The sequence below is a fragment of the Balaenoptera ricei genome, chromosome 1 (genome assembly GCF_028023285.1).
Source record: "Balaenoptera ricei isolate mBalRic1 chromosome 1, mBalRic1.hap2, whole genome shotgun sequence".
NCBI lineage: Eukaryota > Metazoa > Chordata > Mammalia > Artiodactyla > Balaenopteridae > Balaenoptera > Balaenoptera ricei.
The window spans coordinates 7303152-7326763 of record NC_082639.1 but is presented as its reverse complement, the minus strand read 5'-3'; the positions used below and the strand labels follow the sequence as shown (position 1 = coordinate 7326763).

The 23612-nt window shown below is 49.9% G+C and overlaps 1 protein-coding gene across 1 annotated transcript; it reads left to right on the top strand.

The window, feature by feature from the left end:
• Nucleotides 1-224: 224 nt before the first annotated feature.
• Nucleotides 225-638, top strand: LOC132347483 (cuticle collagen 2-like). Its single transcript, XM_059894035.1, has one exon. It carries the CDS (start codon nucleotides 225-227, stop codon nucleotides 636-638), a length of 414 nt encoding a protein of 137 aa, XP_059750018.1.
• The last annotated feature ends 22974 nt before the right edge of the window (nucleotides 639-23612 follow it).

Here is a 23612-nt window from a genome sequence, read left to right as displayed (position 1 = left end):
CCTGCTCACCAGAGCTGGGGAGGGCGCGCCGGGCCAGGGCGCCGGGGACGTGTGCGCACCCCTCTCCCCACCGCTCGACGGGAGCAGGGGGGCGGCACCACCGTTAAGGAGAGTAGCCTGCACCCCGCGGCGCGGCCGGGGCGCCCTGGGGTCCCGCTCGCCAGCGCCCGGGACAGGGCGCACGCGGCTGAGCGCTGTCCGTCTCCCCGCGCCTCGGCGGGTGCATGCGAGGCCGCACCGCCGCTGGGAGCGCAGCCCGCACCCCGCCGCCGGGCCCGGGGAGCTCCCCCATCCCGCTCCGCGGGGCAAGCAGTCCAGGCGCAGGGGAGCTGGGCGCACCCCTCTCGGCGGACGCTCAGGGGGCGGCCCCGACCCCGCGCACAGCCTTGGCCCAGGTCCCGGGCTCGCTGGACGCGGGCGGGCGCACAGAGCCGGGCGCACGGGCTGTACGCGCCGGGAGAAGTCCGCAAGCCGGTCCCGCGGCTCCCCGGGGTCCCCCGATGTCCCCGGCCCTGGTCCTCTCCCCCACCTCGCAGACGCAGCCAGAGGCGAGCGCTTACCGGTCCCGGCGCGGCTGGCAGGGGCTGGGGCGGCTCGGGCCGGCGGCCGCTGGGAGCGACGGCGCTGGGCGCGAGTGAGCCTCGAGGGAGGGAGGCGGGGCGCGGTACGGGCGCCCCGCCTGCTGACAGCCCGCACACTCCACTTCCCACTTTGTTTCCTTTTTACTTGCAACAGGAAAAACAACAGGTCCTCCCGCCGCTTCTCCTGCCGCTGCGCCCTCCCCTCCCGCCCCCCAAGTCCCCACCCCGTCTGCGGGTGGAGGGGCATCATTCCAGGGCCTCTGGAAGCTGCACCTTGACCTTCTTCAAAACAAGTTTATATGTATTTATATATAAAAGAAAACAACCAAATAAAGGTCCTAAGAACCCATAAGAGCCCCACGCCTTCCACATTCACACACTAAAGAATTTAAACAGTGGCGGGAGAAAAGCTGGAGGCAGTCAGGAGCGCCCCCAAAGCCAAGTGCAGGGAACTGGGCTGGAGGGAGGGTAAGTGGGGCGGGGCTTGGAGCTCAAAGTCCCACTCCGCTCAGCCCTAGAGGGAAACGGTGGCCTCCAGGCTTTGATGGGTAAAGAGCATGGGGGTTGGGGGTCAACGCCCCCCCCCACAACCCCGCCCCGCCCCGCCCCAGATTACAGTAGTGGCTTCAGATCCTTCTAGGATGTGATGGGGGATGAGCCAGTCAATAGCTTAATCAAATGACTTAAAGGACCCTCCCCAACCCAGCCTGGGAGGTAAAGCACCTGTTTGGTTCCCTTGGACAGATGAGGACACTGAGGCTTGGGAAGAGGCTCTTTCTATCCAAGAGATTCCCTGGCCTCTCAGGACCATCTTGGGCTCAGTGCTAGCTACAGCAACGGAAGCAGCAGGCGGTTCTGTGTCTAGCCAGGAAAGGGGAGAGAATTTGGGCAACAAGAGTGGGTTACTAAGTGGTCCCAGTTTTCTAAGATCTAGGCTGCAGGCTCTGATCTCTCAACTGGATGATACCTGTGGAGGAACCAGGAGGGACCATGGGTCTCTTTGGCAGAGAATGTTGGGTCTGTCCCCAGGAGTGTACATCCTTCCCAACAGAACATCTGAGGCTCACAGCCTCACTCCTACCCCAGGCCAGGACCACTCCAGGGCGATACTGTCAAAAGCCAGAAGAGAAATGGACATTTCAGAGAGAAAATCTGATGGCAGGTTTGGATGTTTCCGAACATCTGTCCTAGCCCTGCTTTTGCCTGGTTGCAATTTAAACACTGCTTACTGATTTTCAGAGCTGGTCGTAAGAAACAGTCAGATGAGGAACGCTTTTGCATCATCCAAAGGAACTCTTCGTTGAATACGTATTTGCTGACAGCTAGTCAGATCATGCTTTGTAATACGCAAGACGGGAGACCTGCCAAGTGCTCAGATGTGCTTCACACGCTGTTATCTCTGATCTCGACAATAGCCTCCCAAGAGAAATCTTATCATCCCCACTTGAGAGATACGAAAACTGAGGCTCAGGAAGGTTGAATCCTTTTGAGGGGCCACACAGTCAGTGTCTAGCTACTTCCAGATCCTCGATTATTTGCCCATGCCACACTGCTTATGCCCCAGTCCAAGAAGAAGTTTCACTTTCCTGAAACCCCAATGCACTTCCTTTTAGAAACCAAGCCATAGGACTTATCCCCCTCTTTTGCCTGGGGTACCAGGAAAGTCAAGTTAACTGTGGCATCAAGTACAGTCAATATGGCCCCTCAAGTTCCCGGTAGACTTCTGCCTTCCTCTCTACAATTTCTGATCTCTCTTTCTCACTTTATTTTTAACTGTTGTCATGTGTGTTTTGGAGGAAGCTACTTCAAGTTCCTTTTGAATTGTAAGTGAAATGGACCCGCCAAGGTGGAGAATTTATAGCAGTCCTAGAAGAAAAGTGGCACTTGGGCTGTAAGGAAGTCAACACGTGTTACTCCTGTGACCTCCTGACTGGGAAAGACTTTGGTCCCATTTTATGGAAGGGAAAAGAGATCTTGGGTATTAAGGGGGCAGCTGGTCGGTGGAGAACAGCTCGGATGGACAGGAGGCACCCCGCAAGCCGCTCAGAGGAGCACACAGAGCCCTCCAGACCAGTTTCCTTCTGGGCCTGCCACCTTGTCCTGCAGAACTTCCCCCTCCAAAAGCCAAGCCAGCCTCCACAGCTTCTCACGGATGCAGTAAGCATCTTTGCTCTGTTCAACCTCGAGTGCTTTCACCACCGCCACCCACACATGCCCGCAGCAGGCTTAACTCAGTGCAGCCAGAGCCAAGACGAGCACCCGGCTGCAGGGGTACAAGTGAGCAGCCCACTTCCTCAGCCCCTCCACAAAGTGCTCCAGACACCTGCCTCCATGCCCCGTCCTGGCACGAAGCCCTCTTTGCTGAGGGGCCTTTCCTTCCAGGCAGGGCAAAAATTATCCAGCTCAAACCCTTGCCCATTTGCCTTGGCCAAGGAAAGTGTGGTGAAGATTCACAATGAAGAGACCCTTCCCTGCAGCCAAAGTGCCTGGCATTGCCACTGTGGAGCTGTGTGACCTCAGGTGAGTGGCTTAAGCTCTCTGTGCCTCCATTTCCTCATCTGAAAAACACGGATGCTGATACTGGCTTTCAACGTTTAGAACTGTTGTTAGGATTAAATGAGTTAATACATGTAAAGTGCTCCTAAGAGTACCTGACACAGAGTGAACCCCCAGAAAATAACCCCCAGTTATTGAGTTATTCCAGAACAGCATCTTTGTGCTTTGTGGGATTGGATGTTTCTGCTCTAGGACAATATTTTTCAATAGCAGTAACAGCAGGTTGTGACATATTAACACATTAGTGTACTGGAAATCCATTCAGCAGGTCAAGTTTATAAAAATGCAACAGAATAAACAATACTAGATTGTACTCCACATAGCAAGGGTGGTATCCCTCCCTGAGGCTTTTTGTCCCATTTATAGGTATGTGTGGGGGACCATTAAGTCAAGATGTAAAATGCATCCTCACTGCAGGTCCCTGTCAACACCACTAGGAAGCTGCTGCCTTCTGGGGACAACACCATAACGGTGGTGGCAATGCAAGGGCAGTGCAGATGGGTAGAGAACTCGGCCAAGGTCAGGCTTGATTCCCGGGAAGTCTGACTTTTGAGGACACAGGCTCCAGCAAGTGCAGAGAGGTGGCCAGGGGGGAAATACCTGAGGAAGAGAAGCTGGGGCTCCAGGCTGTGCCTGCCATGTGGGGAATGACCCAGGGGTGGATGGTTTGTGCCCTCGCACTTCATTCATCTCAGGTCAGAGCTGGACCGAAGGGCCCAGGAAGACCCAGACAACTCAGAGGTGGCCCAGATGAACCTGGCTCCTGTGGGACCAGGGCTGAACTGACGGGGACTGAGTTTCTGGGCCCACCTGGATGGGAGCTCCAAACAGAAACTGAGTTATCTTTTTTGTAAAACACGCACACTCGGGAATTCCCCGGTGGCGCAGTGGTTAAGAATCCGCCTGCCAATGCAGGGGACACGGGTTCGAGCCCTGGTCTGGGAAGATCCCACATGCCGCGGAGCAACTAAGCCTGTGCGCCACAACTACTGAGCCTGCGCTCTAGAGCGCACGAACCACAGCTATTGAGCCCACGTGCTGCAACTACTGAAGCCCGCGTGCTAGAGCCCGAGTACCACAACTACTGAAGCCCGTGCGCCTAGAGCCTATGCTCTGCAACAAGAGAAGCCATCGCAATGAGAAGCCCGCGCACCACAACGAAGAGTAGCCCACGCTCGCCGCAACTAGAGAAAGCCCGCGCGCAGCAACGAAAACCCAACACAGCCAAAAATAAATAAAAAATTAAATCTTAAAAAAAAAAAAAACACTCACACTCAAAACCCAGGCTTCCTGGGTTCAAATCCCAGCCGTGCAAGCCTGGGGTAGTCACTTCAGCACCTCCTGACCCTGCGCTGGAGAGGGTTCCCTGAGTGAATAATCCTGCCCCTAGCACAGTCAATGTTCCAGAAACAGCAGTTGGCTTTAAACAAATCCTCTAAAGCTCTTCCTAGACCAGGGTGTGGGGGAAATGTGGAAAGGGGAGGAGGGGAGTAGCGGGGTTTGGGGTCATGAGGCTGGATCCAACCCCAGCACCTCCATACACTGGGGGTGACCCAGGTTTTGCAACACTGATTCATTTGACAAGTTCTGGGCTTTGGGATACAGCACCGTACGAGACAAAGACCTGCCCTCCTGGGGCTTACACTCCAGTGAGAAGAGAAACTATGAAGAATGAGAATAAGATACAGTGTCATGAACTACTAAATGCTGCAAAGAAATATGCAGCAGGTTAGGAGGGGAGAGGGGTGGGGGAGGGGACACTGGAGGTCAGGACCTTCCAGCAGAGCGAGGATATGAATGAGGTGAGGGAAGGGCCCTGCTGGTATCGGAGGGAAGAGCATCCCCGGCGGAGGGAACGGCCAGTGCAAATGTGCTGAGCACGTTGGAGGACCAGGAAGGAAGCCAGGGAAGCTGGAGGTGGGGTGGGTGCAAACAGCAAAGGGAAGGATCTGGGGAGGGGCAGCGGGGTATTTGGGATTTGGCTGAAAGAGTGATGAGAAGCAGAGGGAGGGTTCTAAGCTGAGCTGGGGAAGGGCGGGCTGTGATTTACATGTTAAAAAGTCTACAATATACACGTATATACTTCCTTGCTCTGCCAACCCTAAAGTTCTAGAAACAGTAACCCCCAAGAAGCAACGAGCACACAGCCAGCACCCAGATCTGGGTCTCTAATCCCACTCTGCTCAATAAAAAAGACCAGGACTCCTTGGAGAAATGGCTGATTCTTTGATGAGGACAGGAAATAGACAAGATGAGCCTGGAGCATCTCACAGTGGCAGAAAGAGAAGAACTCCGCAAAAACAACAAAACAAAACGCCACAGTGGTGGGGTTAGGGGCACGGCAGTGAACTGAACAGGCTTCTAATGGCCAATGAGGGGACAGTTTGAGCAACAAAATAAGGCATTATTGGCTTAGAACCCAAGGTGTAAAATCTGTACCCAGCTCTTTCCCTATGGACATATTATGGGGTGTTAATAATCAGCCATGAGACTACAGCCCTCAGGAGAGTGTAACTCTCCTGCAGAGCTACAGCCATTTGCCTGGAGTGTTGCCACCTTAAAAGATTAATTCACATCTCCCATATTATTAATACTACAGCTGTAAACATCTAAGAAACAAATGAATACTTCTACAAAATAAATCTGGGAAGAGAAGTTAGGAAATTAAATTTAAAACTAATAGTATTTTAATCATAATAAGCAGGAAAGATTGAGAATTTAAATTCTTTGAAGGCAGAGATCATTTTTTATTTATCTTTACTATCAGAACAGTTGTCATTATATTTAATTCAATAAATTATTTTTAAAGTGAATGACAAAAAAAAAAAAAGAGCCCAAGGTATAAAATAAATATCTGTGAGTCCAGACTGATATAAATAAATGATTGAATAAATAAATAAACAAGGGAGACTAATCTCCTGCACAGTAGAACACCAGATAATTTGGGAAGAGGCTTCACCTGCCCTCACGGAGGAGGAGCTGAACTCATCACCCCTTCAGTGTAGGCTTGTGACTTCTTCCAAAGAGGACACAAGGGAAGGGGGGACAAAGATGGCCTTCCCAGTGGAGACACCTGGCAGCCACCGCCACAGCCAGGTGATCAAGGTTCCCGTCATCAGTGGTAAGTATGTTGACAGCAGGCACCCTTGATGTGATGTGATGAGAATGACACTTTGCTCTGTGGTCTTCCCCCCAAGAGCCCATAAACACCAGTCTAGTCATGAGAAAAAAAAACAAAACAAAAAACCCCAAAACCACCATGCAAACCCAAATGAGGGAACGGTCTACAAAAATACCTGACCAGTCCTCCTCATAACTGTCAAGATTATCAAAGACGAGGAAAATCTGAGAAACTGTCACAGCCAAGAGCAGCCTAAGGTGACATGACAACGAAATGTCATGTGATGTTCTGGGTGGGATCTTGGAACAGAAAAAGGACATTAGGTAAAAACTAAGGTAGTCTGGGGCTTCCATGGTGGCGCAGTGGTTAAGAATCCGCCTGCCCATGCAGGGGACACGGGTTCGAGCCCTGGTTCAGGAAGATCCCACATGCCGCGGAGCAACTAAGCCCGTGAGCCACAACTACTGAGCCCGCGTGCCACAACTACTGAAGCCTGCGCACCTAGAACCCGTGCTCTGCAGCAAGAGTAGCCACCACTCTCCACAACTAGAGAAAGTCTGCGCGCAGCAACAAAGACCCAACGCAGCCAAAAATAAATAAACAAAGAAACAAACAAAAAAAACTAAGGTAGTCTGGATGAAGTATGAACTTTAGCTAATAGTCATGTACTTGTGACAAAAGTACCATCACAATGTAAGATGTTAGCAATGGAGAAACTAGGTGTGGAATATATGAGAACTCCCTATACTATCTTTGCAACTTCTCTGTAAATCTGAAACGATTCTAAAATTTAAAATTTATTTATGGGACTTCCCTGGAGGTCCAGTGGTTGTAAGATTCCACGCTTCCAACGCAGGGGGCGTGGGTTTGATCCCTGGTCAGGGAACTGAGATCCCACATGCCACGTGCCGCGGCCAAAAAATAAATACATTTGAAAATTTTTATTTAAAGAAAAAATATTAGAATGATGCTGGGGGGATGCGGGGAAGGACCAGGCTGAACGCCTTGGGGCCAGGAAGGATGTGCAGAAAGCAGGAGCATCGTGTTAAGCGCCTGGAGTACAACGATTTAGGTGGTTGGCCGGAGTCACAGAATGGGAGGGGGTGCAGCACAGAAGGTTCAGAGGCAAGGCCTTTATTCTCTGGCCCTGGAGACTCAGCCCGTGGAGTCTGATGGGGGTGGGGGATGGGTATTCTGGAACCTTCTCTCCTGGGAGCCCTGAGACCCAGCCCTGCTCCCACATCGTCCAGTCTGTCTCCTGCTCTGTAAAATGATAATAAAAAGTTGTGATGCCAACTTCAGAGAGCTTGCGAGACTAAAAAGACGTGTTTCAGTGAAAGTGGTCTGGAGACAGACGACGCTTTGCAAATAGGGTGCAGAAGAGGCAGTGCTGGATGGAGCTGGGCCTTGCTCTTCCTCGACTACATCCCGGTACACACTTTACCCGCTGCTCTAAAAGCTTCTATCTACCTAGAAAATGCCCCTCTAGATAGCTGTCTTTAAAGGCACCCATTCTGAGGAGCACTGCCACGTGAAACGCTAAAAACCTCAATGAGAAGGCATCCAACTGGGTTCTTTTCCCACAGACAGAAGAAGCATCAGTAAGAGAAGGACAGAGGAAGATTCGAGACAGACAAGAAGAGGACACAGAGACAGGAATGGGAGAGGGCCACGTGAAGACGGAGGCAGAGATTGGAAGGATGTGGCCACCAGCCGAAGACCTCCTGCAGCCACCAGATGCTGGAAGAGGCCAGGAAGGAATCTCTCCTAGAGTCTACAGAGGGGGCGGCCCTGCTGACGCCTTGAGTTTGAACTTCTGGAAGGAAGAAACTGAGGCAGTGCCTTGGGTAACTGGCCAAGGTCACCCAGTTGGCAGGCGGGGTTAGCAGACCCCGTGTGCCTAGGTCAATAGCTTCACCACTAGGTAGCAGCCTTCCTACAACCCTGAAGTCAGATGACCCAGAGGGTGTGGAGTCTATCAGACAAGCAGCAGCAGTGAGCTGGCCCATGAACCAAAAGTGAGAGGAAGAAAATGTGTCACCTCAGCATTGTGGAGGGTCTTCCCCTTGGCCAGAACTGTCCGGAGGAAGGCATGGTCCATCCACTGAATGGAATAGTATGCAGCCATTGAAAATGGTGATTCTGAAGACCTGGGGCATCATGGGAAGTGATCCCATCAAGAAGTGAAAAGGGCTCAATGCAGAATTGCCTCTGTGCTGGGTCACCACAGCATAAGTGCCCCATACATGCACGTGTGTAGCAGGAGGTGACTTAGAACAGTGAAAGCTGTGTGGGAGGAGGGTGACAGATGTTTTTCTTTCTGTTTCATTTTCTAGTCACACTTTGCCAAATGTGTAATAAAAATGCAAAAATGTAAAACTTGATTTCCTCTCCCCAAGTCAGAGCTAATCCCTCTAACCGCTCTTTACATCAGGACATTAGATGAGCCATTGTTCCATCCTGCCTGGGCTCCAATCATGTTGCACTGCAGCTAGATGGTCACGTGTCTGCAAATGAGGAACAGGGATGACCCTGTACAGGGATGAGCACCCAGGAGAAGGACTCCTTTGGGAATACAGGTGGCATCCGGGAACTCTGTCAGTGGATAGCAGGTCCTCAGCCAATGGGAGCTCCAATCCGGGGAGGCGTCAGATGGCAAGGGCACCACGCTCTTGGGGTGTGTGCCCAGCTCCTTTGTCTAGAAGCACCCCCCCCCCCCCCCCCGCTGCATCCCCGTGGCTATATCGCAGTCTTGGTCAGGTGTGCTTGCCTTTGAGCCTGCCCAGGTTGATGGAACCAGGGGTGGTCACCTGGTGCCAGGTTTGCCAAGCAGTGATCTTCACCAGAATGTGGGAGTAGAACTAGGAGAATAGAGTTTCTTCAGGTACATGGATCCTGGGCGCTGTAACGTGTGAGCTGGGGAGCTGTGGGGCCTCTTATGCCCGTCGAAAGGATGCAAGAGGGGAATTCCTTAGTGGTCCCGTGGTTAAGACTCTGCACTTCCAACGCACGGGACGAAGGTTCGATCCCTGGTCGGAGAGCTAAGATCCCACATGCTGCGCGGCACGGCCCAAAAAAAAAAAAAAAAAAAGACTACAGAAATCAGAGTCTGCTGTGCAGAGCAACGGAAGTTGAGAGAAGATTGTGAGGCAGGTGCATGGAGGGCAAGAGAGGATCACAGACAAGAGACAAGATTTGGGGCAACTTTTCAGCTCTCGGTCCGTACATCTTTTTCAGGTCCCGTTGCATTCTTACTCTTGGGTTCTTCTGAAAGCCCCCTGCACCCTTAAGCCTTCTTCCCATATGCTGCTCAAAATCTGGACCCATTTCCTAGAGTTGCTGTAACAAATTACCACAATCTGGGCGGTTTAAAACAACAGAAATTTATGCTTTCACAGTTCCGGAGGCTAGAAGTTCGAAATTGAGGTAGGTGTTGGCAGGGTGGATTCCCTCCAGAGGTTCTGAGGGAGAATCTATTCCAGGCCTCTCTCTTATCCTCTGGGGGCTGCCTGCAATCCTTAGCACCCAACAGCTTGTACATGCATCACTCTAATCTCTATCCCTATCTTCAAAGGGTATTCTCCCTACGCATCTGTGTCTTTGTCCGAATTTCCCTCTTCTTATAAAGACACCCTCATCCAGCATGACCTCATCTTAACTCATTAGATCTGCAAAAACCTATTTCCAATTAAGGTCACATTCTGAGGTTCCAGGTGGGCATGAATTTTAGGAGGACAATAGTCCACCCAGGACAAACTCTCTTGACTTAGGTTCTGTCATTTGAAACAAACAAACAAATCCCAATTAATATAGAAATTGGTATCAGAAGGGGGGTGTTGAAAGAAACAGCTTTTCAAAGAAAGTATTGAAACTAGATATCTTTTTTAAAAATTTTATTGAAGTGTAGTTGATTTACAATGTGTTAATTTCTTCTGTACATCAGAGAGACTCTAATATATTATATATGATATATATATATTATATGTATATATTCTTTTTCATATTCTTTTCCGTTATGGTTTGTCACAGGATTTTTTTAAAATAGATCTTTATTGGAGTATAATTGCTTCACAATACTGTGTTAGTTTCTGCTGCACAGCAAAACGAATCAGCCATATGCATACACGTCCCCATATCCCCTCCCTCTTGAGCCTCCCTCCCATCCTCCCTATCCCACCCCTCTAGGTCGTCGCAAAGCACCGAGCTGATCTCCCTGTGCTATGCTGCCGTTTCCTACTAGCTATCTATTTTACATTTGGTAGTGTATATATGTCAATGCTACTCTCACTTCACCCCAGCTTCCCCTCCCCACCCCATGTCCTCAAGGCCATTCTCTGTGTCTGTGTCTTTATTCCTGCCCTGCCACTAGGTTCATCAGTACCATTTTTTTTTAGATTCCATATATATGCATTAGCATATGGTATTTGTTTTTCTCTTTCTGACTTACTTCACTCTGTATGACAGACTCTAGGTCCAACCACCTCACTACAAATAACTCAGTTTCATTTCTTTTTATGGCTGAGTAATATTCCATTGTATATATGTGCCACATCTTCTTTATCCATTCGTCGGCCGATGGACATTTAGGTTAGTTCCATGTCCTGGCTATTGTAAATAGAGCTGCAATGAACATTGTGGTACATGACTCTTTTTGAATTATGGTTTTCTCAGGGTATATGCCCAGTAGTGGGATTGCTGGGTCATATGGTAGTTCTAGTTTTAGTTTTTTAAGGAACCTCCATACTGTTCTCCATAGTGGTTGTATCAATTTACATTCCCACCAACAGTGCAAGAGGGTTCCCTTTTCTCCACACCCTCTCCAGCATTTATTGTTTCTAGATTTTTTGATAATGGCCATTCTGACCGGTGTGAGGTGATACCTCATTGTAGTTTTGATTTGCATTTCTCTAATAATTAGTGATGTTGAGCATCTTTTCATGTGCCTCTTGGCCATCTGTATGTCTTCCTTGGTGAAATGTCTATTTAGGTCTTCTGCCCATTTCTTAACTGGATTGCTTGTTTTTTTGATATTGAGCTCCATGAGCTGTTTGTATATTTTGGAGATTAATCCTTTGCCTGTTGTTTCATTTGCAAATATTTTCTCCCATTCTGAGATTTGTCTCTTTGTCTTGCTTATGGTTTCCTTTGCTGTGCAAAAGCTTTTAAGTTTAATTAAGTCCCATTTGTTTATTTTTGTTTTTATTTCCGTTACTCTAAGAGGTGGATCAAAAAAGATCTTGCTGTGGTTTATGTCAAAGAGTGTTTTTCCTATGTTTTCCTCTAAGAGCTTTAGAGTGTCTGCTCTTACATTTAAGTCTTTAATCCATTTGGAGTTTGTTTTTGTGTATGGTGTTGGGGAGTGTTCTAATTTCATTTTTTTACGTGTAGCTGTCCAGTTTTCCCAGCACCACTTATTGAAGAGACTGTCTTTTCTGCACTGTATGTTCTTGCCTCCTTTGTTGTAAATTAGGTGCCCATATGTGTGTGGGTTTATCTCTGGGCATTCTATCTTGTACCATTGATCTATATTTCTGTTTTTGTCTTGATTACTGTGGCTTAGTGGTATAGTTTGAAGTCGGGGAGCCTGATTTCTCCAACTCCGTTTTTCTTTCTCAAGATTGCTTTGGCTATTTGGGGTCTTTTGCATTTCCATACGAATTGTAAAATTTTTTGTTCTAATTCTGTGAAGAATGCATTGGTAGTTTGATAGGGATTGCCTTGAATCTGTAGATTGCTTTGGGTAGTATAGTCATTTTCACAATATTGATTCTTCCAATCCAAGAACATGGTATATTTCTCCCTATGTTTATGTCATCTTTGATTTCTTTCATCAGTGTTTTATAGTTTTCTGAGTACACGTCTTTCGCCTCCTTAGGCAGGTTTATTCCTAGGTATTTTATTCTTTTTGTTGCAGTGGTAAATGAGAGTGTTTCCTTAATTTCTCTTTCTGATTTTTCATTGTTGGTGTATAGGAATACCACAGATTTCTGTGCATTAATTTTGTATCCTGCAACTTTACCAAATTCATTGATTAGTTCTCGTAGTTTTCTGGTGGCATCTTTAGGATTTTCTATGTATAGTATCATGTCATCAGCAAACAGTGACAGTTTTACTCTTCTTTTCCAATTTGTATTCCTTTTATTTATTTTTCTTCTCTGATTGCTGTGGCTAGGACTTCCAAAACTATGTTGAATAAGAGTGGTGAGAGTGGACATCCTTGTCTTGTTCCTGATCTTAGTGGAAATGCTTTCAGTTTTTCACCATTGAGTATGATGTTTGCTGTGGATTTGTCATATATGACCTTTATTATGTTGAGGTAGAGTCCCTCTATGCCCATTTTCTGGAGAGTTTTTATCATAAATCGGTGTTGAATTTTGTCAAAAGCTTTTTCTGCATCTATTGAGATGATCATATGGTTTTTATTCCTTAATTTGTTAATGTGGTGTATCACATTGATTGATTTGCGTATATTGAAGAATCCTTGCATCCCTGGGATGAATCCCACTTGATCATGGTGTATGATCCTTTTAATGTGTTGTTGGATTTTGTTTGCTAGTATTTTGTTCAGGATTTTTGCATCTATGTTCATCAGTGATATTGGTCTATAATTTTCTTTTTTTGTGATATCTTTTTCTGGTTTTGGTATCAGGGTGATTGTGGCTTCGTAGAATGAATTTGGGAGTGTTTCTCCCTCTGCAATTTTTTGAAAGAGTTTGAGAAGGAAGGGTGTTAGCTCTTCTCTAAATGTTTGATAGAATTTTTGATAGAACCTGTGAAACCATCTGGTCTTCCGTTTGTTGGAAGATTTTTAAGTACAGTTTCAATTTCATTACTTGTGATAGGTCTGTTTATATTTTCTAATTCTTCCTTGTTCAGTCTTGGAAGTTGTATCGTTCCAAGAATTTGTCCATTTCTTCGTCGTTGTCCATTTTATTGGCACATAGTTGTTTGTTGTAGTCTCTTATAATCCTTTGTATTTCTGCAGTGTCAGTTGTGATTTCTCCTTTTTCATTTCTAATTTTATTGATTTGCGTCCTCTCCCTTTTTTTCTTGATGAGTCTGGCTAAGGGTTTATCAATTTTGTTTAGCTTCTCAAAGAACCAGCTTTTAGTTTTATGATCTTTGCTATTGTTTTCTTCATTTCTATTTCATTTATTTCTGCTCTGATCTTTATGATTTCTTTCCTTCTACTAACTTTAGGTTTTCTTTGTTCTTCTTTCTCTAGTTGTTTTAAGTGTAGGGTTAGATTGTTTATTTGAGATTTTTCTTGTTTCTTGACGTGAGATTGTGTTGCTATAAACTTTCCTCTTAGAACTGCTTTTGCTGTGTCCCATAGGTTTTGGGTCATCATGTTTTTGTTGTCATTTGTTTCTATGTATTTTTTAATTTTTTCTTTGATTTCTTCAGTGATCTCTTGGTTATTTAGTAGTGCACTGTTTAGCTTCCATGTATTTGTGTTTTTTACAGTTTTTTTCCTGTAATTGATTTCCAGTCTCATAGCGTTGTGGTCAGAAAAGATGCTTGATATGATTTCAATTTTCTTAAATTTACTGAGGCTTGATTTGTGACCTAAGATGTGATCTATCCTGGAGAATGTTCCATGTGCACTTGAGAAGAAAGTGTATTCTGCCACTTTTGGGTGGAATGTTCTATAAATATCAATTAGATCTATCTGGTCTATTGTATCATTTAAAGCTTGTGTTTCCTTATTTATTTTCTGTTTGGATGATGTGTCCGTTGGTGTAAGTGGGGTGTTAAAGTCCCCTACTATTATTGTGTTACTGTTGATTTCTCCTTTCATGGTTGTTAGCATTTGCCTTATGTATTGAGGTGCTCCTATGTTGGCTGCATAAACATTTATAATTGTTATAGCTTCTTCTTGGATTGATCCTTTGATCATTATGTAGTGTCCTTCCTTATCTCTTGTAACAGTCTTTATTTTAAAGTCTATTTTATCTGATACGAGTATTGCTACCCCAGCTTTCTTTTGATTTCCATTTGCATGGAATATCTTTCTCCATCCCTTCACTTTCAGTCTGTATGTGTCCCTAGGTCTGAAGTGGGTCTCTTGTAGACAGCATATATATGGGTCTTGTTTTTGTATCCATTCAGCCAGTCTGTGTCTTTTGGTTGGGGCATTTAATCCATTTACATTCAAGGTTATTATTGATATGTATGTTCCTATTACCATTTTCTTAATTGTTTTGGGTTTGTTTTTGTGGGTCTTTTTCTTCTCTTGTGTTTCCTGCTTAGAGAAGTTTCTTTAGCATTTGTTGTAAAGCTGGTTTGGTGGTGCTGAAGTCTCTTAGCTTTTGCTTGTCTGAAAAGCTTTTGACTTCTCCATTGAATCTGAATGAGATCCTTGTTGCTGGGTAGAGTAACCTTGGTTGTAGGTTTCTCTCTTTCATCACTTTAAGTATATCCTGCCACTCCCTTCTGGCCTGCAGAGTTTCTGCTGAAAAATCAGCTGATAACCTTATGGGGATTCCTTTGTATGTTTTTTGTTTTTCTCTTGCTTTTTTTAATATTTTTTCTTTGGATTTAATTTTTGTTAGTTTGATTAGTATGTGTCTTGGTGTGTTTTTCCTAGGGTTTATCCTGTATGGGACTCTCTGTGCTTCCTGGACTTGGGTGACTGTTTCCTTCCCCATGTTAGGGAAGTTTTCAACTATAATCTCTCCAAATATTTTCTCAGACCCTTTCTTTTTCTCTTCTTCTTCTGGGACCCCTATAATTCAAATGTTGGTGCGTTTAGTGTTGTCCCAGATGTCTCTGAGATTGTCTTCAATTCTTTTCATTCTTTTTTCTTTATTCTACTCCTTGGCAGTTATTTCCACCATTTTGTCTTCCAGCTCACTTATTTGTTCTTCTGCCTCAGTTATTATATTATTGATTCCTTCTAATGTATTTTTCATTTCAGTTATTGTGTTGTTCATCTCTGTTTGTTTGTTCTTTAGTTCTTCTAGATCTTTGTTAAACATTTCTTGTATTTTCTCAATCTGTGCCTCCATTCTTCTTCTGAGATTCTGGATCATCTTTACTATCATTACTCTGAATTCTTTTTCAGGTAGATTGCCTATTTCCTCTTCATTTATTTGGTCTTGTAGGTTTTTACCTTGCTTCTTCATCTGTGACATATTTTTTTGCCGTCTCTTTTTTTGATGAATTGGATTGTGTTCCTGTCTTACTGGTTGTTTGGCCTGAGGCTTCCAACACCAGGGTTTGTAGCCTATTGGGTAGAGCTGGATCTTGGTGCTGAGATGAGGAACTCCATGAGACCTCACTCCGATGAATATTCTCTGGAATTTGAGGTTCTCTGTTAGTCCAGTGGTTCGGACTCAGAGCTCCCAATGCAGGAGCTTCGGCCAGACCCGGGGCTCATGAACCAAGATCCCGCAAGCCGCCGGCTCACTTTGGGGCTCCTTCCATCTCCTTGGGCATCCAAGTCCCCCACCAGTGGCCAGCAGGTGCCCTAATTGTAGGGAGACACTAACTCCATGTCTTCCCACACCACCATCTTGGTTCTGCCTCCAGGATATTATTTTAAACATTTTTGGGGGGGCTGTGCCTCACAGTTTGTGGGATCTTAGTTCCCCGACCAGGGATCGAACCCAAGCCCCCAGCAGTGGAAGCGCAGAGTCCTAACCACTGGACCTCCAGGGAAGTTCCCTGTCACAGGATACTGAATATTGAAACTAGGTGACCTGAGGTAGAGTGAGGGGCAGTGAGGATTCCCTATCCTGGGACAGGACACTGGCAGGTCTAGCTACATGGTAACAGATCAGTTAAATTACTTTCAATGGGACTTCCCCGGTGGTGCAGTGGTTAAGAATCCGCCTGCCAATGCAGGGGACACAAGTTTGAGCCCTGGTCTGGGAAGATCCCACATGCCTTGGAGCAACTAAGCCCGTGTGCCACAACTACTGAGCCTGTGCTCTAGAGCCTGAGAGCCACAACTACTGAGCCCACACACTGCAACTACTGAAGCCCGCACGCTGTAGGGCCTGTGCTCCACAACAAGAGAAGCCACCGCAGTGACAAGCCCGCGCACTGCAACAAAGAGTCGCTTCCGCTGACCACAACTAGAGAAAGCCCGCGCACAGCAACAAAGACCTGATGCAGCCAAAAATAAATAAATAAATAAATTTATTTTAAAAAATTACTTTCAATGGTCTCATGAGGCCCAGAACATGTGCCAACCAAGGCTGATACTTCAGGAAACTTGGTAGCAAAATGTCCAGGCTGCCAGTCTGTGCGTTACTTCTAGCTGTCTTCAGAAGGTGCTACAAGATGAGTTCAATTCTGTTCAGTTCTGCTCAAGATCGGGAAAAAGCAGCGCAAATATTTAAGTCTGTCAAGGGAAATTCTTTTTTCCTATAGCTGGTGACTACCCAGGGTCTGCTCATCATGCACCTGCTCTAAGTGGCAGCCGCATTCTCTGCCTCACCCTGTTTCTAACGCTCAGGGAGCACTGAACAGAAAAGTCTGTGAGCTTAGCGGTTGGAATGGGGATATCTGGGAAGAGCCACAGGAGTGAACACCCCTTAACCTCTGGTCCCTCTAAAGCCTCCTATTGTCAAGTGGCCGGAGGGCAGGCAGGGGTAACATCCCAAGAGAATTTAGAGAAAAAGTCTTCCTTCCACCCCAAGTCAGATGATGATTCCTCTTCTCATCTTTAGGCTAAAAGAAGAAACTGGCCACCATGCTTGCTGCTAAGAAACCCCAGTCCTGGGGCACGGCCCAGCCTAAGGCTGAGTATTGAACTGGGCAGGATTTCATGGAATTGGATATTAGTAAATGACGCGACCCAAAATAAAATTGACAGGCAACCAACTAGGGTTTTATGGGGGTTGAAACTCCAGGAAACCCTAAAACCTGGAAGTTGGGGCTTGTGATGTCTTACCCTCTGGGCGATTCCCAGGCCCAAGTACTGGCACCAACAAGAAGCAGGCTGCCGGGGCAGCTGCAGCCTCTTCTAGAAAAAGCCTTCCCAAGAACCTCTGCAGGGCAGGCCTGAAAGACTCTAGACAAGAGGTCTCTTCCCGGTGGGCAGAACCTGGAGCAGCCACATTTGCCAACAAGGGAGCCGAGGTAGGTAGCCAGCAGAGCAAACCCCACGTGATAGCTTATTCCTAAAGTTTCATTTTACTCTGCCCGTCTAGAAGGCCATGCTGTGTGCTCTGTACGGTGCTTCCCTTTTTTGCTCTATAGATCAAGTACGGTAGGGGAGGTTAAATTGATCGTTTAGTCTATCAATCGAGGGGGATCCTGAGGAGCCACCGTAGAGGAGATTCGGCAGAAATAGACGGGGGTGGGGGTCAGCTGGAGATGGCAGCTCTGAGGATGGAGCCCTGGGCGCAATGGTTTCACAGGGCTTGGATTGCCTCGCATTTGGCAGGGGGGCGAGGCATCTGTGGTTGAGTTTGTGGTGTCAAGGTTAAGCAAGGGCAACTAGAACGAAGCTGTCTGGGGAAAGCCGAGGGAGAACAGCAAGGCTGTGGGTACTGGGCAGGGCAGACCATCTATCCAGCCCCCTTTTCTGGTCACCCTCCCTTGTGTGGTCATGAGGACAGGCAACTCGGAACAGAAACCTGGCCACTAGCCATAGCTTTCTGGGCCAGAAGGGAGGCCTTGATGCAAGAGAGGATAGTCAACTCCTTCCCCGGAAATGGGCTTGGGACCTGGAAATGGTTCTCTTTGGGTGAAGGGATCCAGGATCCATCAGCCTGGCAGATGCGATGCAGGTGGGCAAATGGGAACGAGCCAGCAGCGCTGAGAGAGTGTCCAGGGCTGTCTGGTCCCATCACCCCAAAGCTGGGCTGCGTCTCTGGGTCCCACGGGCACATCCTATACAACGGCCATGGAGTCCCCTTTCCTCTTGGAGCTAACAGCGCTGATTTCTGATTCTCGGAACCACACATATGGTGGGACAGCGACCTATCCTGGGGTATCTGGTGAGGCTGAGGTTCAAGAACACAGTAGACATGGATAACCAAGGGAGCCGACACAGCGAGCCCCCCAGGGTTGCGGGCTGCCCTCCATTGCTGTACCATGAGCTGTGACTTGCAGCTCCAGAGCGCCCCGGGCTCTCTCTCTGACTCTGGGCCTTTGCTCGTGCTGTTCCCCTTGCCTGGAGTACCCTTCCCAGCTCCTCCTTTTGCCCCTACCCCGCACTTTATTTGCCTGGCTACTCAGCACAGGTGTTACCCACCCGGCTCCCTTGCCCAGAGGGGGTCCCCATCTTTACTCCAGGCTGTGCCATCCCCACTGCAGACTCGGTCTGCTCGGCTGCTCCCTGGGATCAGGGGCTCTGCACGGATCTGGCCTGGCTCCCTGGCCCCGAGCTCCGTGTCGGGCACCCAGAGACTGTTGCAAGTGAGTCTGTAGAAATGCTGAATGAATCGGATGAATGAATGGCACAGTCACGGCTGGACAAGTCAGGCTTTGCCCAGGAGAAGGGTCAGGGGACTGTAGCCAAGGGAGAGGAAAGTCCTGGTCCCAGCCAGTATGGAAACAGCTCTTTCATTTCCTTCCAGCAGGAACCTGACACCCAGTGACACTGAAACTGGATGCTCAGAGGCCTAACAGCCTCAGGGAGGCAGGGAGGCTGGACTCACCTTTCAGAGTGGCCCCTCCACCCCTCATATCGCCAGAGATGTGGCTTCAGCCTGGATCAGTCCATCCCCAGGTCCTGCCCCAAGCGTAGGAGCAAATGCTCTGTCCCGATTGAGGATGAGGACGTAGGAGCCCCAGCTCCTCCCATCAGGCAGGCTCCTAGCCTCCCCCCACCAGCCTCCCAGGTTCTAGCGTCCTTGTCTACTCTGAGCAGGAGCCCACAGAGTCCAGAGCTTGTAGCTGGGTGTCAGGGTATGCCCCGCGCACCCCTCTCTCTGGCTTCCCCAGGTTGCCTTCCCAGGCAGGCCTCCGCCTTCACCCCACCACCCACCAGCTCGCCCTGATGAAAGAGCAATGGTGCAAAATTCGTTGGGGAGAAAAACAGGAAGTGGAGCTGGAGAGCAAGGCTGCGGAAGCACTACCCCGCGGAGACTGTGGCAGCCCCCTTCCACCCGCAGTCGTACAGGAAAGTGGTGGGCGGGCAGCCCCCACCTGAGCATGGGGGTGTGGTCGGGGAGAATCCAGAAAGGACCCTTTGCCCATGAGGGGCTTTTCTTTAGACCAAACATCACACCTGCGTCCCGCATTTTACATCTTCTCTCACCTTCTGACAACAACTCCTCAAGGATGGTAACTTTATCCCATTTTACAGATAAGCAAATAAACCCAGAGAAGTTAAGTGACTCGGTGGAGGCCACACAGCCTTTCCCACGGCTGGGTCATGGCTCCTTGATTCTTTCTCAGACTTCGATTTCTATTTGTGGTGTGTTTTTGTTCTGGGCCTGTGAGCGCGCAGTGGGTGAGGGGCGGGTGGGAGGGGGAGGGCTGTTTCTGGCTCGTGCATCTCAGCACATCTGAGCTGGTGGGAAGAATGGGAGCGGGGCCGCAGCTGAGGGCCTATCCCTTGAGGTTCTGGTTCCTGGAACGTGTGAGCTGGGAAGACCAGGAGAAGAGAAGAGGGGCGTCAGGGAGGGAAAGGCACCCAAATGACAGCCTCAGAGGGAGGGCACCGCCCCCCCAAATACAAAATCAGGTGTTTGTGACCTCAGCGGGCCCACGGTCCAAAGGACTCAGAACTTCAGGTGAGTTCAGAACTCGCTTTCCCTCTCAGGCCTGGAACTCGGGGGAGCCCCAGTTCTCTCTCTCTATGTGTCTGAGAAGCCTCATCAGAATGGGGCCCCAGGGAAAAGAGGCGGGACTCCAGGTGGCCTGAGCAGCGAGGTGATGGGGTGGGGAGGGTATCCGGCAAAGGCTGCTCCCCAACCGGGCCCAAGGCCTCACCTTGACCCCAGCTCTCTCCGACCCCAGGGTCGTGAAGCCCACCTCACCCTGCTTGCCCCGCCCCGAGACAGACCCCGGCGGGCAAACGGGGGCTTCTGGGGACCCTCCCCACTGAGCCCCCACCCGCAAGCCTCTCCCTGGCCAGGCCCCTCGAGATCTTGACCCATGGGGTCTCCCCTGTGCTTCAGCCCCCTGGGCCGCACCCACCTGCTTCCTGGCCACCCCCCTACCTCCAGCTGCTGCTGGGCAACCCCCCAACATTCCACAGAGCTCTCCCGCCCCTGCGGAAGGCACTGCTGCCCCGCGGTCCCTGAGGTGGGAACCGTGGCGTCGTGCTGAGGCCTTCGCTCGCTGCCACACGCCACCGAGCGACCTCTGCCGCCACAGGGGCCCCTTTCCCAGAAGCGTGTGCGGCTGTGAGACAACACGGAGCCGGGTGCTCTCCCCGTGGGCAAGCAAGACGGGCTCCCGCCCTCAGCATCAAAGGAGGTCCCTCCTCTCCCTGCCCCCTGGGGGTAGCTGCCCCCCTCAGCAGCACCCAGGGGCCTCCTTTCCTCTGTGCAGGAGCCTCGGCCTCTGGTCCCCAGCCACCCCCATGTAAGAGGGTGCTGTGAGAATGGGCTAGTACAGGAGGGTGCTTAGAACAGCGCCTGGCCCTTAGGGAGAGCGCAATAGATGTTTATTATCATCAATCTCTCATTTAATCCTCACAACAACCCCCTGAAGTCTCAGCATTATGCTCCTATTTAACAGGTGAGAAGACCGAGGCAGAGAGAGGGGAAGCCACGTGCAGCACGAAGGGGCTGATCAGGGGTTTGAACCTAAGGCTGTTGGAAGCTGTGCTCTCAGTCACTGTACCTGGGGTTTTCCAGTCTCCCCTGGTTTAGGGGCCAGCTTTGGATGTACACACACTGCACACACACACACACCAGCTTTGGATATACACACACTGCGTGTGCGCACACGCGCACACACACACCCCAGCTTTGGATGTACACACACTGCACACACACACACACACACACCAGCTTTGGATGCACACACACTGCGTGTGCGCACACGCGCACACACACACACCAGCTTTGGATGTACACACACTGCACACACACACACACACCCCAGCTTTGGATGTACACACACTGCACACACACCCCAGCTTTGGATGTGTACACACACTGCACACACACCCCAGCTTTGGATGTGTACACACACTGCACACATACACTGCACCCAAACACACACACTCCTGTGCCGCTCCCACCCCCACAGGAGGGCTGGATGGGATGCGAGGCTGCACCCCGACAAAGAGGCTAAGGTGGAGCCCGGAGCGGAGCCTGCCGGCGGCCCACCGCCTTCTCCCCCGGCTCCCGCCGCCCCAGCCTCTGGCCTCCTGTTTGGGCTCCAGGGGAGCACGGGCGCCACCTGGTGGCGATTTGGGGTAAATGCCACCTCTGTCCCAGCCGCGCCTCGCTGCGCTCAGCCCGCGCTCCCAGCGGCCGGTCGGGTTAAGCGCGTGGTGATTCTGCTAAGCTAATAAATTATAAGACAGGGAATTCACCTTCCTTTCTACCCAGCTCCCTCCAGGGATGGGAAAATGAGCGACCCCTGTGTTGCTGTGCCTGGGCTGCTGGTGGTTTGGGGCAGATATTGTGCGCCACAATACATTGTGTACTTCCCCAAACTTCTTATTCTTTTCTCAATTCCTGTACGCAAGTGGCAGGTTATTCCAGAGGCGCTTTCCCGGCTTAGCTTGGAGCTGGCAGCTCAGCCCAGCTCTTGCCTCTTCCCGCTGCTCTGCTCCTGTGCCTGGGGCGCCCGGCTGCATCTCCTTCCCTGGCTTTCCTCCCAAGCTCCCCGCTGGCGCTGCCGCAGCCTGGTGGCCTCTCCACCTGGGCATGCGGCAGTCACCTCCAAGGAATCTGCCCCCAGCCCAACTTCCCATCAACCTGCCCTCATCCTGCATTTCCTTCCTGCTTTGGTGAAAGTTGTCCCGCCCTCAGCGCCCCGCAGTGGCCTAAGCAGAAACCTGCCTCACCGTCCACTTCTCTCTCTTCTCTGCCACATGCAGGTGTCACCAAGCCTCACCATCCATGTGACCGTCGAGGGCCAGGGGGCTACAGGTTTCACTCACTCATTCGACACGTTGTCAGATGCCACCAAACATGGTCCTATGCCCTGAGGATACAGGGTGATCAACATCCCTACCCTTGAGGACATTCTAAGGGTGGGCGGTTTTGGGGGAGGGGAGGGGCAGATGTTACAGGAAAAAAACAAGAAACAAACAGGCACATTCATAATACCTCGCAAGGCAGTATGCGCTATGCAGAAGAAAGCGGGGTAGTGGGCCACCATCGCCAGACCCCCAGGTGCCCTCCTCACCCTGCTTGGGCTCCACACCCCACATCAGGAGGCTGCTGCCTCCCCCGACACGTTGCCTTCCTCGCTCTCTGGGCTACTGGCCTCATGCAAGGACCCTCCTCCTTCCCCTCCCTCCTCCCCTCGGCTCTGATACCTCCCGCCAGGTCACCTTCCTGTGCGGATTCTCTCCTCACCTGGCTGGGGGTCCAACACCTACACCTGGCCACCCAAGGCAGCTGCTGCATGGCCTGTCCCTCCCCCAGTGCCTTTTGGACAGAATTCTTAAGGAAGGAAAAGGAAGGAGTGGAAGGGGAGGAGGGAGAGAAAGCAGCCCCTCAGCTTGGTATTTTGAAAACTTTCAAATCCTCCAAAAAGCTGAAAGAGTAGTACAGTGAGTACCATACCCCCTAAAGACCTCTAAGATGGGAAGAAAAACAGCGTGGAGGAAAGCGGATGGTGGGAATGCTCCAGAAGAAAGGAAGACAGTAACAAAGCAGAGGGGGGAGGGGCCCGGCTGGATGGGAGCGTAGGGGTGGGGAGAGGGCGGAGTCAGGTGCCGGGTGAGGGCACCTGCCTGGGATGGGAGCGTGGACAGTCCCTGGTGACAGGCAGGCAGGCAGAAGACAGGGGACAGCTGTCCATAGGCTGGTAGAGAGAACATGGGGATGTGTGGGACTATTTGAGGGATTTTTTGGGGTTTTTTTCTGTTAATTAAGAAGCAAGCTCGTCAGCTGAGAGGGAGAAGAAGGGAGGTGCTGAGAATGGAGGCGAGAAGCGAGGGTGTGAAAGTCCCTCCTGGACCCGTGCAGAGCGACGCGGGGCAGAGGCCACCCTGTGTGTTTTGCAGATGCTTTGGGCTTTGGTCCCAGTGGGTCTGCGCCCCACCCCCCACCCCGTCTTCTCTCCCCGGTCCCTCAGCTGCTGCCCTGCCTGGCCTCCCTTCCTCACCGTGGAGTTCTCCAGCCTCTGGGGCTGGGGAAGGAGGAGTGTGAAGCTGGAGGCACAGCTAGGCCGGCTCCCACCTCCCCCTGGCCCGGGCCTCTTGGCTGAAGCTGGTTTGAGCCAGTTTCTTTCACTTTATCACCGTGAACATTTCACTG

What these genes read in the sequence shown, in the direction of transcription:
- LOC132347483 (XM_059894035.1), top strand. Translation starts at nt 225, where the DNA reads ATGCGAGGCCGCACCGCCGCTGGGAGCGCAGCCCGCACCCCGCCGCCG.